The sequence below is a fragment of the Petromyzon marinus genome, unplaced genomic scaffold (genome assembly GCF_048934315.1).
Source record: "Petromyzon marinus isolate PM22_M1 ecotype Great Lakes invasive population unplaced genomic scaffold, UKy_Petmar_22M1.pri1.0 PM_G_Scaffold_344, whole genome shotgun sequence".
In the NCBI taxonomy this organism is placed as follows: Eukaryota; Metazoa; Chordata; class Hyperoartia; order Petromyzontiformes; family Petromyzontidae; genus Petromyzon; species Petromyzon marinus.
The window spans coordinates 1-19,450 of NW_027422922.1; the positions used below are offsets into that span (position 1 = coordinate 1).

Genomic DNA, 19,450 nt, shown 5'->3' on the forward strand with positions numbered 1-19,450 from the left:
AAAGTATGCGCATGGCTAATGTATTTAACTTTTACACGTTTTTTTGTTCATCGCGCAAAGCCATCCAAAATGGTTTCATAATTATGTGTAAGTGCAATTATGGATTATCATTGTACAGGCTATTTTTGTACATCAGATTGCAAAGTTCATAGAATTGCACTAACAACATTATACTAGATAATTGTCTCTAATTTGGCTGGTAGTGTATTTTTACAAAAGGGGCAGCAGTTTTTATCAAATAAAAAAATAAAAAGGCCTTTTATTGCACACTCTAATCTATGACATGTTGAGACTTGTTGTGTTAACGCTGTGCAGTAATGAACATGCAAGGTAATCCCAGAACACTAATAAGACCCTTTCATTTACAGTAATGTTTCTTTCCTTATAGACAGTTTGTGTTTTTTGAGCACAATATTCAGATGTGTGGGTGAAATGCTTGAGGGTTTGTCAATGGTCATGTATTTATGGTAATGCATGAGCTTTATAGCTGTTTATGTGCTCGTGTGTTTCAGGTTAAGGTCGTAAAGTTCTCTTATATGTGGACCATCAACAATTTCAGCTTCTGTCTTGAAGAAATGGGCCAAGTTCTCAAGAGTTCTACATTTTCAGCAGGCACCAATGATACATTGAAATGGTACAGTAAATTCTGGCTATTTTATGACATTAAAAAAAAATCACAATGCTCACGGAGGTGCTTTACTAGAACAATTTTGCATAGTGCATGTTTTAGTTCATACTATATTGTTTTAGTAATGTAGTCTGCGCGTACATACACACCTAATATTAACGACCATGTCTTGTTCATATGTTCAATCAGGGTGCCTACGCATAAACCCCGAGGGTTTTGACGAAGAGAGCAAAGATTACCTATCGTCCTTGTTATTGGTCAGCTGTCCCAAGAGTGAAGTCTACGCCAAGTTCAAGATTTCTATTCTTAATGCCAAGGGAGAGGAAACCAAGGCTATGGGGTGAAACTACTTGTATTAAAGTATCAATTCACGTCATATGTGTATTTGGTAACAGGATTATATCATAATCAGCCATTATTTATCGACTGCTTGAAACATTTTATAAACCTTACGAACACCATCCCTCATCCTTCACATGAGCTGATCTAATATCTCCTTGTCTACGTTTGACATCGTCTTGGGCATGTACTTTACTTTTCTTCCTATTCGACCACTAGTCTCATCCATCAACCATCCCATTTAGCGATGTGTCCTGTCCAAGCCCAATCTATATTTACAACAGTGAATATGATGTCTCTAATTTGCCGTTTTGATTTGACCAACGTGTTCCTCTTTCAGTTTCTCACTGTAATTCTCAACATACTTCTCTCCACGCTTTGTGTACTTTGTAGTTTTATTCCATTTTGTCAGTGTTTCTATTTGTAATCAGTGTTTCATAGTAGGTAATATGCACTAGATTGGAATCTTTCATCCTGTAGCACATTGCAACTTTTCATTATCAAATTCATATTCCAAAAGTGATCTTGATCCTGTTCCACCTTCAGGAGTTTCCATTATGCATATTTTTGTGTTTTCCATGATATTGACCCTCCAATAATAATTTTATTTTGCTTAGTGTACCTGGACATTGTCATTCACGGACATTTCTTTTCCTAGTTTTACAATCTTCACCATGTGTTATTCCATTGTAATTTATCAAGTGACGGCTTTATTTTTCTGCTTGCACTCACTGTTTATTACAACTTCATTATTTTTGTTTGTATTCTCATCCATTTTTTTATTCATTTCTGGTGGTTTTACAAAGGTTGGCATTTTCATCCCATTTCACACTTCTCCTTTACCTTGCTTTAGTGGTTCATATTGTTTGTTTTATAATTGCCTTATTACTTTCAGGATACTCTTTCAATGCGCGATAACTATTTTAAGTGATGACATCCATACATTTACTGTGCTTTGCTAAGGCTATTAACATTTCTCTGAGAGTCTAAATCTATCTTTTTGTTTTAAACTTTCATGTTTTTTTCTTAGTATTTGCTTTGGTGTTGTCTTTGGTAATGTTAACATGTAACTCACGTCACACAACCATGTTTACAAAGACAAGCATTATTAATACACAAACACATTCACCTAATCCATATGAACTATATCTTCATACACTTAAATCCAGGTCTGATTTTCATCTACCTTGAAGTTAAAAGCTAAACTGAACTATTTTTATTTTACCAGGCAAGGCCCACTGAGCTACAGTGTGGGAAAAAAGTATTTGATGCCCTGCTGATTTTATACGTTTGCCCACTAACAAAGAAGTGATCAGTCTATAATTTTCATGGTAGGTTTATTTGAACATGTAACTCACGTCACACAACCATGTTTACAAAGACAAGCATTATTAATACACAAACACATTCACCTAATCCATATGAACTATATCTTCATACACTTAAATCCAGGTCTGATTTTCATCTACCTTGAAGTTAAAAGCTAAACTGAACTATTTTTATTTTACCAGGCAAGGCCCACTGAGCTACAGTGTGGGAAAAAAGTATTTGATGCCCTGCTGATTTTATACGTTTGCCCACTAACAAAGAAGTGATCAGTCTATAATTTTCATGGTAGGTTTATTTGAACAGTGAGAGACAGAATAACAACAACAAAATCCAGAAAAACGCATGTCAAAAATTGTATAAATTGATTGGCATTTTAATGAGGGAAATAAGTATTTGACTCCCTCTCAATCAGAAAGATTTCTGGCTCCCAGGTGTCTTTTATATAGGTAACGAGCTGAGATTAGGAGCACACTCTTAAAGGGAGTGCTCCTAATCTCAGCTTACCTGTATAACAGACACCTTTCCACAGAAGCAATCAATCAGATTCCAAACTCTCCACCATGGCCAAGACCAAAGAGCTCTCCAAGGATGGCAGGGACAAGATTGTAGACCTACACATGGCTGGAATGGGCTACAAGACCATTGCCAAGCAGCTTGGTGAGAAGGTGACAACAGTTGGTGCGATTATTCGCAAATGGAAGAAACACAAAAGAACTGTCAATCTCCCTCGGTCTGGGGCCCCATGCAAGATCTCACCTCGTGGGGTTGCAATGATCATGAGAACGGTGAGGAATCAGCCCAGAACTACACAGGAGGATCTTGTCAATGATCTCAATGCAGCTGGGACCATAGCCACCAAGAAAACAATTGGTAACACACTACGCCGTGAAGGACTGAAATCCTGCAGCGCCCGCAAGGTCCCCCTGCTCAAGAAAGCACATATACATGCCCGTCTGAAGCTTGCCAATGAACATCTGAGTGATTCAGAGGACAACTGGGTGAAAGTGTTGTGGTCAGATGAGACCAAAATGGACCTCTTTGGCATCAACTCAACTCGCCGTGTTTGGAGGAGGAGGAATGCTGCCTATGACGCCAAAAACACCATCCCCACTGTCAAACATGGAGGTGGAAACATTATGCTTTGGGGGTGTTTTTCTGCTAAGGGGACGGGACAACTTCACCGCATCAAAGGGAAAATGGACGGGGCCATGTGAGAACCTCCTTCCCTCAGCCAGGGCATTGAAAATGGGTCGTGTATGGGTATTCCAGCATGACAATAACCCAAAACACACGGCCAAGGCAACAAAGGAGTGGCTCAAGAAAAAGCACATTAAGGTCCTGGAGTGGCCTAGCCAGTCTCCAGACCTTAATCCCATAGAAAATATGTGGAGGGAGCTGAAGGTTCGAGTTGCCAAACGTCAGCCTCGAAACCTTAATGACTTGGAGAAGATCTGCAAAGAGGAGTGGGACAAAATCCCTCCTGAGATGTGTGCAAACCAGGTGGCCAACTACAAGAAACGTCTGACCTCTGTGATTGCCAACAAGGGTTTTGCCACCAAGTACTAGGTCATGTTTTGCAGAGGGGTAAAATATTTATTTCCCTCATTAAAATGCAAATCAATTTATAACATTTTTGACATGCGTTTTTCTGGATTTTGTTGTTATTCTGTCTCTCACTGTTCAAATAAACCTATCATTAAAATGATAGACTGATCATTACTTTGTCAGTGGGCAAACGTACAAAATCAGCAGGGGATCAAATACTTTTTTTTCCTCACTGTACATAGCTCTTTTTCAGAAGTGCCCTGGCCACAAACAATAGCCTAACGAGATGGCTTATTGTGTGGAAATGCATAGCAGGCAAATACTCTGGATTTTTATAAATATGGAGGGAAAAACCGGAAGACCTGGATAAAAATACATGCAAGCACAAGGAGAACATGCAGACTCCAAATATACAGGCATCAGGGTTGAGATCGAACCCATGACCTATATACCAGGCGAGGTAGTTGACTGCCACCGTGGCGCAGGGCTTTAGAATACATTGCTATCTTTACATTTTGAAAATATAATGAAGTTTTTTTTTTCCCATTACATGAAATTACCACAGTTTATTGTAAGAACTGGTGAGTATTGTTTGAAACCTATTTTTTTACAGAGACCCCGCGAGCATACCGCTTTGTCCAAGGAAAAGACTGGGGATTTAAAAAATTCATTCGAAGAGATTTTTTGCTTGATGAATCTAATAGCTTGCTTCCAGATAACAAACTGACACTCTTTGGTGAAGTAAGTATGACATGCTGCGGCTATTGTGTAATTTTCTATTTTATTCATTACAATTGCACAGTTGGAGTCAATATTCTACTTAATTGAAGATTGTAATAATTACTTTCCCTGTTCCATACAAGGAAATTGTTAACATGAGTTTTCCAAGCACTTTTTTCCTCCACTGGTGCTAGAGTTAACATAGCACAACAATTAAATAATCAAGCTTAATTTTTTTTAGGTTTTCTCCCTCTGGATAGTGTTTATATTTAAACCTTGACATTTTTATAAACTAGAATGTCAGGTATTACATAATGTGTTTTGTTTAAATGTCGCCACATGAATTCCTTTTCCTATTCTCGGACATCAGCCAGTTTGATGTAAATGTTTATTGTCCTTGGGGGGGTCCTTTTAATCACCAGATTAATTTTTTTTACCTTTAAAATCCTTTACAAAATACAAGCATTTTTGATAATGAAAGGAAGCACATCAAGGAGGGCTGTTCACTTCCTCTGTTGCTGTGCAGAACCCATAATTAGGGGCCTCACTACCTGTTGAAACTGTTTATACAGTGTAAAATAACTTGACAAAAATATAGAATGAAAATTGATTAATATGAAAAACATTTCACGGACCACTATTTTGGCATTATTCACAACACTTGTTCTGATATAGGATGTTTGTGCAGATTTGCTTGCTTGATTGAACCAAAGCCTACATCTTCATGCAAAATGTGAAGTTAAGTGAGGATTTGTATAAAAAAATCATCAAATGCCTTCTCAAAGCTGGTTGATGTTTATGCAGGTTAGTGTGGGGCAGGATTCCGTGAACATTTCTGGTCAATCCAGCATGAGTACATTCAAAGTACCAGATTGCCGGCTGGCAGTTGACTTCGGGGAGATCTGGGACAATTCCCGCTTCACTGACTGCCTGCTTCGTGTTGGTGGCCAGGAGTTTAAAGCCCACAAGGCCGTATTGGCAGGTCTGTGCCACAACAAGCAACACATGCGTCGTTTAGTGTACAATAGAACCATATAATTAATGATACTGTAATTAGTTTGGGGTAATCAACTACAGCCATTTCCTGTTTTACACTGAATTTAATTAACTAACACTGGCAAATGCTTACGTCAATTTGTAATGCTTTTTGTTAAAGGATACATCAGTAAATATGTGTAATGAATTCAACTGAGTCACAGACGCACTTCTTCAACCAACACACGGGGTACTACCCCTTAACACATGAACAACCTATGGTGGTGGACCACCAGGCTATCTACACTAATTACACGGGGTCCGGGTCCACGTGTTGGTGACTCTTGTAGGACGTAGATTCTTAAGGATGAACAACAGCAGCCGGTCCCTCTCAGGGACCCGGCTTTTATCCTCTGTGGCGGGGGTGGCTCCGCCCTTAGCCACGACCATCTTCTGGAATCCTCTAGCGGGTTCCCAGCCCTGACACGTGACCACCCCTAGCCCCCACCTGGGGGCCCTGTGTACACTTTACCGGTCACGTGTCCTTCGGGGTCAAGTGCCATGGCCCTTGGTAACCCCATTCCCATGGCCAGCACTCTCACACCCTATCCTGTAGGGGTCGGCACCGCACGCAGAGCGTGGTGCCACTCAGCACTGTCAGACAGCGCTCACCATGCCCCTCTCGGGCCGGTACTGCACCCACATCCACGTGGTGCCCTCGATGTTAATACGATGTTAATACATCGCACGCCGTGCCTCTCTATAGCCGGCATTACACAATGACATTCGCGATGTCACTACATATATATAAATGTAATATTGTATTATGTGAGAGATAAACATATTTAATAATCCTGTTGCTAAAGTTTTTATTCCGTTTTTATTTACTTCACTATATCATCGTTGTGCAGGAATTCATTTTACACAATGCAATTATGGTGTAGGTTTTGAGCCTCTAATTTGGACATTTATTTGCGTCCATGTTTGACAAATCTGTAATGGATATGCCATATGAAATAAAATATGGATCTGGATTGTACCTCTTTTGTATCTAGAATATTTGATCTCTAGATATAACATCTAAATGTGTCTGTACCACATTCCGGTGTTTTTCCAATTAACTGTACAGTAAAACCTTGAATTGCGAGTAAGTTCGTCTGCAAGTGTTTTGCAAGACGAGCCAAATTTTTTAATAAATATTAATTTGATAAACGAGTGAGGTTTTGCAATACGAGTAGTACGTATACGCTTTGTCTGCCGAGCGTCACGTGATCACAACTGATATACGAGTGCTTTGATATACGAGTGCTTTGGATTACAAACACGTTTCCGGAACAAATTATTCTCGCAATCGAAGGTTTCACTGTATTTGTTAACAGTTGCTTTACCTTTTTCAGGTCGGTCACTTGTTTTTAATGCTATGTTTGAACATGAAATGGAAGAGAGCAAAAAGGTATCTTTAAATGCAATCTTAATACAGCACATTAATACTGTGATCATACATTTCCAAGGTGCATTTGTCACAATGGATCGGTTGATAAGTATCTCTTGAGAGTGCTGTCAAATGTTGAACTATTACCCTAGTAACTCTTTTGGCGCATTGCACATTTATTATCAAAAAGTATTCATTCCGAGGGAATGTTAGATTGTATTTTATAGCTATTTTTTATATAACATTTCACAGAAGGCCATTGCATGTGTGTCAAGAATGGATTTATTACGCGCAATAAATAGTCATCGGCAAGTTGAATACAACTTTAATGGAGCCACTTTACATGTGTTGTGTAGATATAACGGATGTTTATTTTATTTAATTGAATGCTATATTTTCGTCTCCCAATATATGCCGAAGTTAATTTGAATATATTGTGTTGCTACCTTGCAGAATCGAGTGGAGATTAATGATGTGGAGCCTGACGTGTTCAAGGAAATGATGCGTTTTGTCTATACGGGAAGGGCTCCAAACCTCGAGAAGATGGCCGATGACCTGCTGGCCGCTGCTGACAAGGTTACACGCTTAAAATGTTAACATGAGATCGCACCACCTTGTGATGTATCGGTATGCAGTTGTAGGTCGCAAGTGAAATTAAAACAGCATTTAGGTATTTTCTAAAGCCCATGTCACAAATAATATGAATAGCAAATGTATATGATGCAGACGTTCACATTAGTGCTTTCAGGTTTTGGAATTGATGTCCTGGGAGATGATTGAATTTTCAACAAAAAATATAAATTGTCATGCAATTTCACAATGGAATTGAATGTCAAACTGGTATTAGTCCATGCTAGAGGCTAGTACGTGTGCATTGAAGTGCATTCACATGCAGCATTTTTATCCTAAGTGCAACCATTTGGCTGTGTGTTCTTGTATTGAGGGTTTTTTGTTAATCACATTAACAATTGATACAATTAGTAATAAAATAAAGGGAAGTGTTTTAAAAGATTGTTTGATGTGGCATGGCTGTATAGAAATAAATTGGAACAAATATACTTTTATTAAGGAAACGGATATCCTGCTGTTCCTGAAGATCTGCCAGATAATCAGTTAAGAGTCATTACTCTCCCTTCTGGAACATCATATTCAATAGTTCCTAAAGCGATTGTAATAAAATAAGAATACAAATCGTATAAAGTCGCATGTTTAAGCTTTGTTCATTAAAGTTTCATATTCTGCTAGAGTTGAAATATGGTGGCTTGCAGTTGCATTGTTTATCAGCTTAACAACCAAACTCTTTAAGCTCTTGGAAAGCAACATCTCACCTCCTTTGTAATTTGCATGACTTTGTAACCAATATAATCAAGTTTAGGACAAGGACCCCTAATTATAGTAGAGATCAATAAATACATGACTTAAAACATAAATATGCTGAAAGGTTGATGCCATGTTTTAAGAAAATTATCAAACATTTGACTGCTGTATACTGCGTTTATAAAGTAGTTGATGGGGTGAGGGAATATTAAACAAGCGAAATAGGTAGAGAAAATAGTGTTCTTAATACTGAAATTGCACTTTGTTTTTACTTTTCTCAAGTATGCATTAGAGAGGTTGAAGGTGATGTGCGAGAATGCACTATGCACAAACTTGTCGGTGGAAAATGTTGCGGAGACTTTGATCTTGGCCGATTTGCACAGTGCAGAGCAGTTGAAGGCCCGGGCCATTGACTTCATAATAAACAGGCAAGTCTAGTGAGAGTGTGACTGTCACTGAGCTGCGTAACATTGATGATGCTTACATGGCAATTTGCATTACAGTCCCTTTTAATGGAGACTAACCGTTTGCCCCAATCCTTATAGACACTGCTTATTAGGAGCTCGCTTAACCCTGACTTGTACTTGCAGTCATGCGATGGACGTAATGGAGACGGCAGGCTGGAAGTCCATGGTTCTGTCTCGCCCTCACCTGGTTGCGGATGCTTTCCGTGCCTTGGCCACGGCCCAGTCTCCACAGCTGGGACCTCCATGCAAGCGTCTCAAACAGACTTAACGGTGGCAGGCAAAGAACATCTATGACCAAGAAAACTTGGGCTGCACGGTGCGGTTATTTACCTGTGGCCTCCATGCAAACAACCGTGAAGACTTTGCATCAGACTACCAACTTTCCTCTGCTTTGAAAATAATGTTAATTTAAGCAAATTTATTTACTTTCACAAAAAGGTGGCCAAATTCACTTTACCATGTAATATAGTGCTACATCTATACATCTACAACTCTATAAACAAGTACATATGTAGAAAAAATGGAAAACTACAGCCTAATAAACACCACGACATATCCCAATTGAGAGAGTGTAAAATAAAACGTTCGATGTGATTGTCCCTAGGTGGCAGGACAATTTGGTTCAATTGTTTAGTTAAGTAAAAACAGAATGGTCTAAAACCCTGCAATGTCTACCTTAACATGAAGGATGAGTATTCGTCCAGTGTCTGTGTACTCAAGGTTACAGATAGTGGCATAGAGAACAACCAGTTCTGAAAGATAAGAATGTGCCAAGCCATATAAGGCCTTAATTCAAGAGGTAAACTTTTCAGATTGATTTTTCATTGCACAGACAGCTTATGCATTGACTAGAACAGGAGTACTATGATTGCCGAGTTTGAAGACTGACAAAGATAATATTGCAGTCGTGTATCCTGCGTATAACAAAGCATGGATGGAGTACTCGGTGTAAGAAAAGGCAAGGCACAGCATCAATTTGGCCATGTTACGCAGTTCATAACATTTCACTTTTTTGCTTGTATGGGCTTTCATGTATGACCCAAAGATTTTTGACTTACAACAAAAGTAAATCTTATTTCCATCAATTTAGTAGTTTGTATTCACGGAAACAAGATGTGCTGTGTTTCTAAGTTTTGTTTCGTATTATATTGTAATGATTTGTTTTTATTATGAATTTCATCTATTACCAACTCGTAGCATCATGTCAACCCAGAGTTTTACGTGATTGGAAGGACCATAATTTTTGCATCAGCGCTGTTTTACGTAACCTCTCACTTAAAATTAAATTGTACATAAAATTGCATAAGCTTTGAAGGATTACACACATAGATTTGGAAGCACAGATTTAAATAATATTCAAAGCTGCAGGATATAATATGAAAGTACAACAAATGAGCAGTGTCATGGATTTGAGTCGATTTGAAGAATATTACAATCTAATGCAATGTGTTGGGATATGAACAAATGCAAACGACGAGAATGTTGGAGGTTTTTTTACGTGTTAAACGTACAAAACAAGTTGGATAATACATGCAAAATTAAGGATAGCCAGTGTTGTAAGCAGTCTATTTATTTTGTTATTTGTTTAATATTTTAGTTTCGTCCTTATATATATTTGATGCTAAAGATGTATATGGTACATTGCACTCTACCTATTCAATTAAAAACTGATTAGGTGATTCGGGGAAGTTATTTGTTGTCATGGTGAGAGTTAAAGCATTGAAATCTGATTGGGGTTCTAATCTGCAGCAAGTCTATGCTGTCGTAAGTGAGTGTGACAAAAACTCTTAGCAGAGTGCAGCCAGTGCGGTGGACTAATTGAACCCTGAAATGTATCAGGCAGTTACCGATAATGTACTCTTCAAATTGTTGCCTTGTATGACTTCCGAAATTGAAAATACTTTGCGCCAAATGTAAATGTTTATTGGAAAATGGATATACTGTAACTGCCAAAAAAATATATATAATTGCAGAAATAATAATATGGTCTTTGTAAAAAGTGTGTGTTTTGAAAAAGTGTGATTGCATGCAAGACAGTTTTGGGTTCTTCCCACGAGTTTTTATGCATATTCAGAGATGAAAATATGTTAATTGGTTTAATTAAAAAATGTTGCTACAATTGTAATACAAAAATATAAACTTGAAGCTAGTAATGCGGTATAGTGCCCCAATGTTTGACCTTTTATCTTTTTCCATTACAGATAATACTGTTTTGGATGTAATATAAATGTTTTGTAAGGCCCTTTTACAATGAATTGTCAGCAGATGATTGGAATTGCAAAATGAACCATTCTTTGTATATTACGTGTTTTCTAAATTGATTTGCATTATAAATGGCAATATAAACCCTTTTCATATGGTAAATATATTACCGTTATCTGATCTCTTCTAGAAATCAGTATTTGGATATAAGAAAAAAAGCTGCTTTTAGCTCTGCACCACTTATTCCACATTTTTTTCATTAAAATTGTTTTTGATAATGTTAATATTTTCATTTATGACATTTTGCAGTGTTACACTTTTTTCGGTAAAGTCTCGTCGAAAGAAATTACTACACGACTTTACCCGAAAGAACCAAAGAGTCATTCCTGCAGTCACGAAAGCTTTGAATCTATTTTGCAGTGTATTTAAAAGTTGAATAAACATGAATGTACCTGGAAATATGTCCAGTTTAAGTTGTCATGTTCTTTACTCTGGGAATGTTACAGATATGTGGATATGTAAAATTTCAATTGACACCCAACAGCAACATTTTAACAAGTTGTATTTTGGAGCCAAAGGTAAACTTAAGTGTATATTTCCTTGCCACTTTTAAAGGCATGTTTACCATGTGTTGATAAACAGTTCACTGGAGAATTGTAATGTGTTCACTGTTCATCATTTACAGCGTTTTGTCAACCCACTGCTTAAACGAAGGCCTCACCACACCATGTCAGTCATTCTTCACCCACTGATGTTAACTGTGGCTGGGAATTGAACTGGTTGTTTCGTCAGTTTCCTAGTGCCACCACTCCATTCAATTACATCCTGTTTAATGTGTATAATTATAAGTGGCATTCTTACTCTTTGGTTCTATTCGGTAAAGTCACGTAGGTAAAAAAATTAAAACAACAAAAATCACGACGTTTCGGCCACAACACAAGCGGCCTTCATCAGGTGAAGGGACCAACCTGTCCAGCGGGCAGCGTTGGAGTGAAGAAAGCCAAGCGCTGGTCGCCTCCCTTTAAGCTGTGAGGGGGCAAACAGCAAACGCTCTGACAAAGGAAATTAGCATGAAACGCACCACTGACAAAGCTTGGAATTAGCACAAGATGATAATACACCACCCTGGGAGTTTGGAATACCACTATGCATGTTGTTGTTGCAACGCAACAACAACATGCATAAATACAAACTGACAATTTCATCCTTGCAGTCACGAAAGCTTCAAATCTAGAAGTCGCATTCTATTTTTGGTGGTCATACGTTCAGTATTTTCTGCTGAACTGAGTGTTGGATTTATTCATTTTAAATGTACTTTTTGCTTGGTTACATTTTGCTCAGGTAACAGCTCGCATTTGCGGTAACTGGTGCCATACATCAATGTCTTGTCTGGCATTAGACACGTCTGTACGAACAGTGTTTTCATTAGCCTCCATTTATCAGTTAGGGGAACAACTAAGCTCGAAGGGGCAGTACGTGTCGTTCTGGTCACTCAACACGACGTGTACTGTTCACGGACCACTGAGAAAACGCGTTGCAACAACAACATGCATAAATACAAACTGACAATTTCAGCCAGTGCAGCAGCTTTATATAGCATGACCACATCGATTCAAGTTTCACAAACATCTTATTCGTATGTGCAGACGTGTAGCAACTACAATAATGTTTCTTTGAGGTGGTAGAGCCGGATGACTGCGTCAGCTGTAGCAGATTGTATCACTGTAATGCCTCCATTATGTTTGTGAATCGGGCATTGAATTGTTATATGTTCCATGGTTCTGGGTGAGCCCAGTCGCACACTGGAGAGTTTTTTCTATTTTCCTTTTTTGTGCATCGACCGGATGTTGTTTAAGGTAGCCCGTAAGCTTTACGGAAGATCGAAGCCAGGTACCTTTTACATCGGGTCTTTCATGAGGTGTTTGTGTCTTATGGACTTCATTCGGATTTCCAAGAATCACGTTTGAATGTTGACTTAAAGCTTTCGTGACTGCAGGAATTCACATTCTTGGGTCTTTCGGTAAAGTCACGTAGATAGGTTCAAAGAAAATAACAAAAAAACTACGACGTTTCGATCACAGCACAAGCAATCGTCATCAGGAGAGCAATCTTATTATCCCTGAGATCAGGGCTAGGCCAGCCCTGAACAAGATCCGTTTACCATTGGGAGAAGTGACAACAGCAGATGTCAGTGTGAAGGCGATCGGTATTACCTTAGTGTTGCGGCATCTCTTCAGAAATGTGAGTCACTTGATCGAGTCGACGGATCTTGTTCAGGGCTGGCCCAGCCCTGATCTCAGAGATAATGAGATTGCTCTCCTGATGACGATTGCTTGTGCTGTGATCGAAACGTCGTAGTTTTTTTGTTATTTTCTTTGAACCTATCTACGTGACTTTACCGAAAGACCCAAGAATATCACGTTTGAAGTTACATTGTTGAAGGTTAAGCGCGTGGGTCCAAAAAGGCTTGCGCGACTCGAGTGCTGGCGAGGGACTGTATTGAGATCCGAGTGGATGGGGAGACGTTCGTTTTTCCACGATTTGCTGTGCTTCCCGGACAGTTGCAGTATTGAGGCAAATGGATGGGGAAGTGATGCGTGGCAACTCGAGAAGCCAGGATTGTGGATCCTGCTTTAAGGTTCAAGTGCCACCGCATTGCATCGTTCAATTGGACATCAACAAGCCGGGTGTGTGCCGAGCTATTTATGGTCCATGCCATTGCACAGAATACACAAGGACCATGGCTTATACCATAGCACCGGTGATAAATAAGAATTATCAAACAAGAACATGGAACAAAAGCTGAAAAGTATTTAGGAAAAAAGCGTGGAGCGGTGCATGCTGAGAGTTACTCCGGGATGGAAAGAGGAATGCAGATGTACTGACATCGCAGACGTCGCTGTGTAATGCCGGCGGTAGAGGGGCACGGTGTGCGATGTACTCACATCGTGGACACCACGTATATAGTGACATCGTGGATGTCACTGTGTAATGCAGGCCCTAGAGAGGCACGGCGTGCGATGTACTCACATCGTGGACACCACTTGTATGCGGGTGTCGTGCTGGCCCTAGAGGGGGCTCTGTGAGCGCTGAGTCATAGCGCTGAGTGACACCACGCTCAGGTGTGCATTGCCGACCCCTACAGGATGGGGTGTGAGAGTGTCAGCCATGGAATCGGGTTACTTTAGGCCATGGCACTCTGGTTGACCCCGGAGAACACGTGACTGGTAAAGTCTACACAGGGTCCCCAAGTGGGGGGCTAGGGGTGGTCACGTGTCGGGGCGAGATCCTGCTCGAGGATTCTAGAAGGTGGTCGTGGCCAAGGGTGCGGCCAGCCACGACCACGGAGGATATAAGCTGGGTCCCCAGAATTGCTGTTGTCATCCTGAAGATCTACATTCGACGTCCGTGAAGAGTCACCAACACGTGGACCTGGACCCAAGCTGGGGTCCTGTCCGTTGTAGCTACTCCCAGTGTAGTTACGGTGTAATTAGTGTAGTTAGCCTGGTGGTCACGTAGCTAGTTACGGTGTAATTAGTGTAGTTAGCCTGGTGGTTATGTAGCTAGTTACGGTGTAATTAGTGTCATTAGCCTGGTGGTCACGTAGCTAGTTACGGTGTAATTAGTGTAGTTAGCCTGGTGGTTACGTAGCTAGTTACGGTGTAATTAGTGTAGTTAGCCTGGTGGTCACGTAGCTAGTTACGGTGTAATTATTGTAGTTAGCCTGGTGGTTACGTAGCTAGGTACGGTGTAATTAGTGTAGTTAGCCTGGTGGTTATGTAGCTAGTTACGTTGTAATTAGTGTAGTTAGCCTGGTGGACACGTAGCTAGTTATGGTGTAATTAGTGTCGTGATTCATAATAAAGGTTTTTGGGTTAGATCGCGTTAGTTATAAATGTGTCGTAACCCTCCACCACCCGACACGGCCAATCAGCAAAAAAGTGTCACGTTGACAAAAGACAAAAGAGTTCACTACATCAGCCCACCGCTGTGTTGAAGGGTGAATCCACAACATTTACAGTTTGAATACGACGTTTCGCTGGTAATTACATCCAGCATCATCGGGCAATTCGCCAGAATGGTAAAGCCCTCACTTGCTCCCGGTCTTAAATAGAGCAGCAGTAGGGTGACGTCTTCATTTAACTCATTCAGGTGCAGTAATTATATAATCGATTGGTGATCAGTGACAGCACCGTGACTACACGGGATGTCGCGCTTGGCCTGAGCAAAAGGCAGACGGCACAAAGAATGAAGACGCACAATATGACACTGTGAACTTGCGAGACAATTTCGTTTTGCGCGTGCGACACTCACCGCCATTCTGCTGGGTAAAATGTGTAGTACTCTTTGGTTCTATTGGGTAAAGTCACGTAGGTGAAAATAACATAACAAAAAATCACGACGTTTCGGCCACAACAAAAGCGGCCTTCATCAGGTGAAGGGACGAGACTGTCTGGAGGACAGCGCTGACTTTACCCAATAGAACCAAAGAGTATGGATCCTAGCAGTCACGAAAGCTTTAAATCTAGAATTAAAATGTGTAGTCCAATCACTTGGCACTAAACATTTTATTTAAATGTGAAGACCTTTGTCGATCCACTGCTGGATAAATTCCTCCACCACGATGTTTCTGCCATGGGGGTTGTTTGACCATCATTCACCACATTGGTCAGTGTGGATTGGTGGACAGGTAGGTGCCCAGAATTAGTTCAGATATCACTCGCTAGTGATGTCATCCATGATCAGTAATCAAACTTGAGTCGCTGCTGGGTTCATAGTGCATTGCGCTAACAATTGCACCGCTACTACACCTTAAACATTGAATGTCATCATTGACCACGATCAATCCACAGCTGGATGAAGACCTCCCGGTGCTATCCGTGTATCTGCTTGAGTCCCGAGTGGTTGGGGTCATCTGAGTGGAAGTGGTGTGTGGTTATCCACGTCGGGTGAGTTTTCTCACCAACCTGCATTGACCAGGGTATAATGACTAACGGTCACATATCTTTCCCACAATTTTAACGCATCTTGATACATTAACCAGAATCTGAAAATATGAAATATTCATCATTACGAGGAAATAAAACAGGAAGGAGACAGAGTCCTAAACATGGATTTCTCTTTTTCTTAGTTCTTTCGGTAAAGTCACGTTGAAGGGAAACAATAAAATAATCAAATATATATATAAAACAATAAAAATTCTCACGACGTTTCGACCATAACACAAACGGTCGTCATCAGGTGTGTCGGTTTGCATATATTTATTTTTAAACGGTGTATTTATTTATAAAAACGTTAGCGCCACACGCAGTGATTTGGCAGTATATTTAGAAGGACTAGTCCATCTATGTTCTGAAAAGAGGAGGGGGGAGACGAAAAATTTTAATGTATGCTGTCTGAAAGCCACTGTAAGCGTGAACAATCAATTAAGACCTGAAATGGTTTATCAAATCTTTCCAATGATTGCTAAGCCAGAATCCATCTTCTCGGTTGAAATTGTCTCTGTGCTTGTATATGTGGATAGCCTCATGAACGAATCTCTCATGGTAGCCAGATGGCTTACAAAGAACCTCTGTCTTGAAAAAGTCAATGTCATGTGAGCCTACTGAATTATAACAATGATCTGCCACGGCCGAGGTGTTGGTCCTACCGTGTTTAAGGTCTGCTTTGTGTTCACGAATGCGGTCCGAGACATGGCGTTTGGTTTCTCCAATGTAACTACTACCACAGAGGCAACTTAGTTTGTAGACACCGGGGTATTGTATGTCCGGAATCACATCTTTTACAGACGGAACCAGATCACGGATTTTATGTAATGTGTTGAAATGGACCTGGATCTTGTGTTTATTCAAGATTTTGGACATCTATTTTGTGATCCCCGCAATGTAGGGTAAAGTGATGGTTTTGAAAGGCTCCTCAAGTGGGTCCTTCTTCATGGTTTGAGTGATAGCTATGCGGATTGTATAGTCGGAGTAACCATTAGCCTTAAGAGCTTGGTGTACGTGCTTGAGTTCACTGTCTATGTGTTCCTGGTCGGATATGCATTGGACTCTTTGATACAGAGTCTTGATGAGAGAATTCTTCGGTGATGGATGGTGGTGGGAATCCGGCTTCAGATAAGCATCCGTATGGGTAGCTTTCCTGTAGACAGAGTGGCTCATTGAACCATCAGGTCTCTTTTTAATTAGGACATCCAAAAAAGGTAGCTTGCCATCTTTTTCGACTTCCATGGTAAATCTGATGGCTGGGTGTATGGAATTGATGTGGTCGAAGAATTGGTCTAGAGCAGGCCGGCCATGTGGCCAGATGACAAAAGTGTCATCCACGTACCTCTTCCATAAGGTTGGGCGCAGAGTGGCAGTCTGGATGGCGTCAGTCTCAAATTTCTCCATGAAAATGTTAGCTATAACCGGAGATAGGGGGGAGCCCATTGGGGTGCCCTCAGTTTGTTTGTAGAAAGTTCCATTCCAAGTGAAGTATGTATTGGTTAAACAGTGTCTCACCAGGGGGGGTACCTCAGTGTTTAGTCCTTGATGAACCAAGTCTTCAATGATTGCGATGGTGTCAGGTACAGAAACCTTGGTGAATAAGGAAACTACATCAAAACTGACAAGCAGGTCGTCTGGGGACAGGGAAATACCCTTGATTGTCGATACCAGGTGAGTAGAATTTTGTACCGCAGAGGTGGTTTTTCCAGTGAAAGGATGCAGGATTTCAGACAAAAAACGAGCCAGTTTGTAGGTGGGGGAGTTGATAGTAGAGACGATGGGACGAAGGGGTGTATCTACTTTATGTATTTTTGTTAAGCCGTATAATCTTAGTGGCCTGGCAGCAGAAGGTTTCGACGAAAACTGTTTAGATTGATCAATTAATGCGGTTGAATCAGAAATTATTTTGTTGGTTTGTGTGACGAGGCTGTTGGTGGGATCTCTTTTTATTTTTGTATAACTACCATCGTCGAGTAATTCTTTAATTTTGTTGTTGTATTCTATTTTATCCATGATGACAGTAGCATTGCCCTTGTCAGCTGAGAGGACTACAATATCATCCCTCTTTTTTAATTTATATAATTCAAAACGCTCATCTTTGCTGAGGTTGCTAGCTGGCATCTTAGCGTTTTTGAAGGTTGCAGCGATTTCAGATATTTTTGGCATTGCCTTTGTCGGCTGAGAGAACGACGTTCTCTCAGCCGACAAAGGCATTGCCACTGTCATCATGGACAAAACAGAATATAACAACAAAATTCAAGAACTACTCAACGATGGCAGCTATACAAAAATAAAAAGAGATCCCACCAACAGCCTGGTCACCAAAACGAACAAAATTATCTCTGATTCAACAGCATTAATTGATGAGAACAAACAGTTCTCGTTGAAACCCTCTGCTGCCAGACCACTAAGATTATATGGCCTTCCAAAGATACACAAAGAAGATACACCCCTTCGTCCCATCGTCTCTACTATCAGCTCCCCCACCTACAAACTGGCACGTTTTCTGGCTGATATACTGCGACCTTTCACTGGAAAAACCACCTCTGCGGTACTAAATTCTACTCACCTGGTATCGACAATCAAAGACATTTCCCTGTCCCCAAACGACCTGCTTGTCAGTTTTGATGTGGTGTCCTTGTTCACTAAAGTCCCGGTACCTGACACCATCGCTATCATTGAAGACCTGGTTCATCAAGGACTGCATACTGATGTACCCCCCCTGGTGAGACATTGCTTAACCAACACATACTTCACCTGGAATGGAACTTTCTACAAACAAACTGAGGGCACCCCAATGGGCTCCCCCCTATCTCCGGTTGTAGCCAACGTATTCATGGAAAAATTTGAAACTGACGCCATCCAGACTGCCACTCTACGCCCGACCTTATGGAAGAGGTACGTTGATGACACCTTTGTCATCTGGCCACATGGCCAGCCTGCTCTAGACCAATTCCACGACCACATCAATTCCATACACCCAGCCATCAGATTTACCATGGAGGTCGAAAAAGATGGCAAACTACCCTTTCTGGATGTCTTAATTAAAAGGAGACATGATGGTTCAATGAGCCACTCTGTCTACAGGAAAGCTACCCATACAGATGCTTACTTGAAACCGGATTCCCACCACCATCCATCCCAGAAGAACTGCCTCATCAAGACTCCATACCATAGAGCCCAATGCATTTCCGACCAGGAACACATTACCAGTGAACTCAAGCACGTACACCAGGCTCTCAGGGCTAATGGCTACTCCGACTACACAATCCGCAAAGCCATCACTCCAGTCATGAAGAAGGATCCTCTTGTGGAGCCACTCAAAACCATCACCTTACCCTACATTGCAGGGGTCACTAAAAAGATCTCCAAAATCCTGAATAAACACAAGATCCAGGTCCGATTCAACACAGTACATAAAATCCGTGATTTAGTTCCATCTGTAAAAGATGCTGTTCCAGACATACAGTACCCGGGCGTTTACAAACTAAAGTGCCTCTGTGGTAGT

The 19,450-nt window shown here is 40.7% G+C and overlaps 1 protein-coding gene across 1 annotated transcript; it reads left to right on the forward strand.

The window, feature by feature from the left end:
* The first annotated feature begins 1,702 nt into the window (after positions 1-1,702).
* Positions 1,703-11,417, forward strand: LOC142915747 (speckle-type POZ protein-like). The gene is made up of 7 exons (XM_076061447.1): positions 1,703-2,581; positions 4,455-4,582; positions 5,366-5,543; positions 6,934-6,989; positions 7,422-7,544; positions 8,568-8,713; positions 8,876-11,417. Exons 3-7 carry the CDS (start codon positions 5,411-5,413, stop codon positions 9,018-9,020), a joined length of 603 nt encoding a protein of 200 aa, XP_075917562.1. The 5' UTR covers positions 1,703-2,581; positions 4,455-4,582; positions 5,366-5,410; the 3' UTR covers positions 9,021-11,417.
* Positions 11,418-19,450: the final 8,033 nt, after the last annotated feature.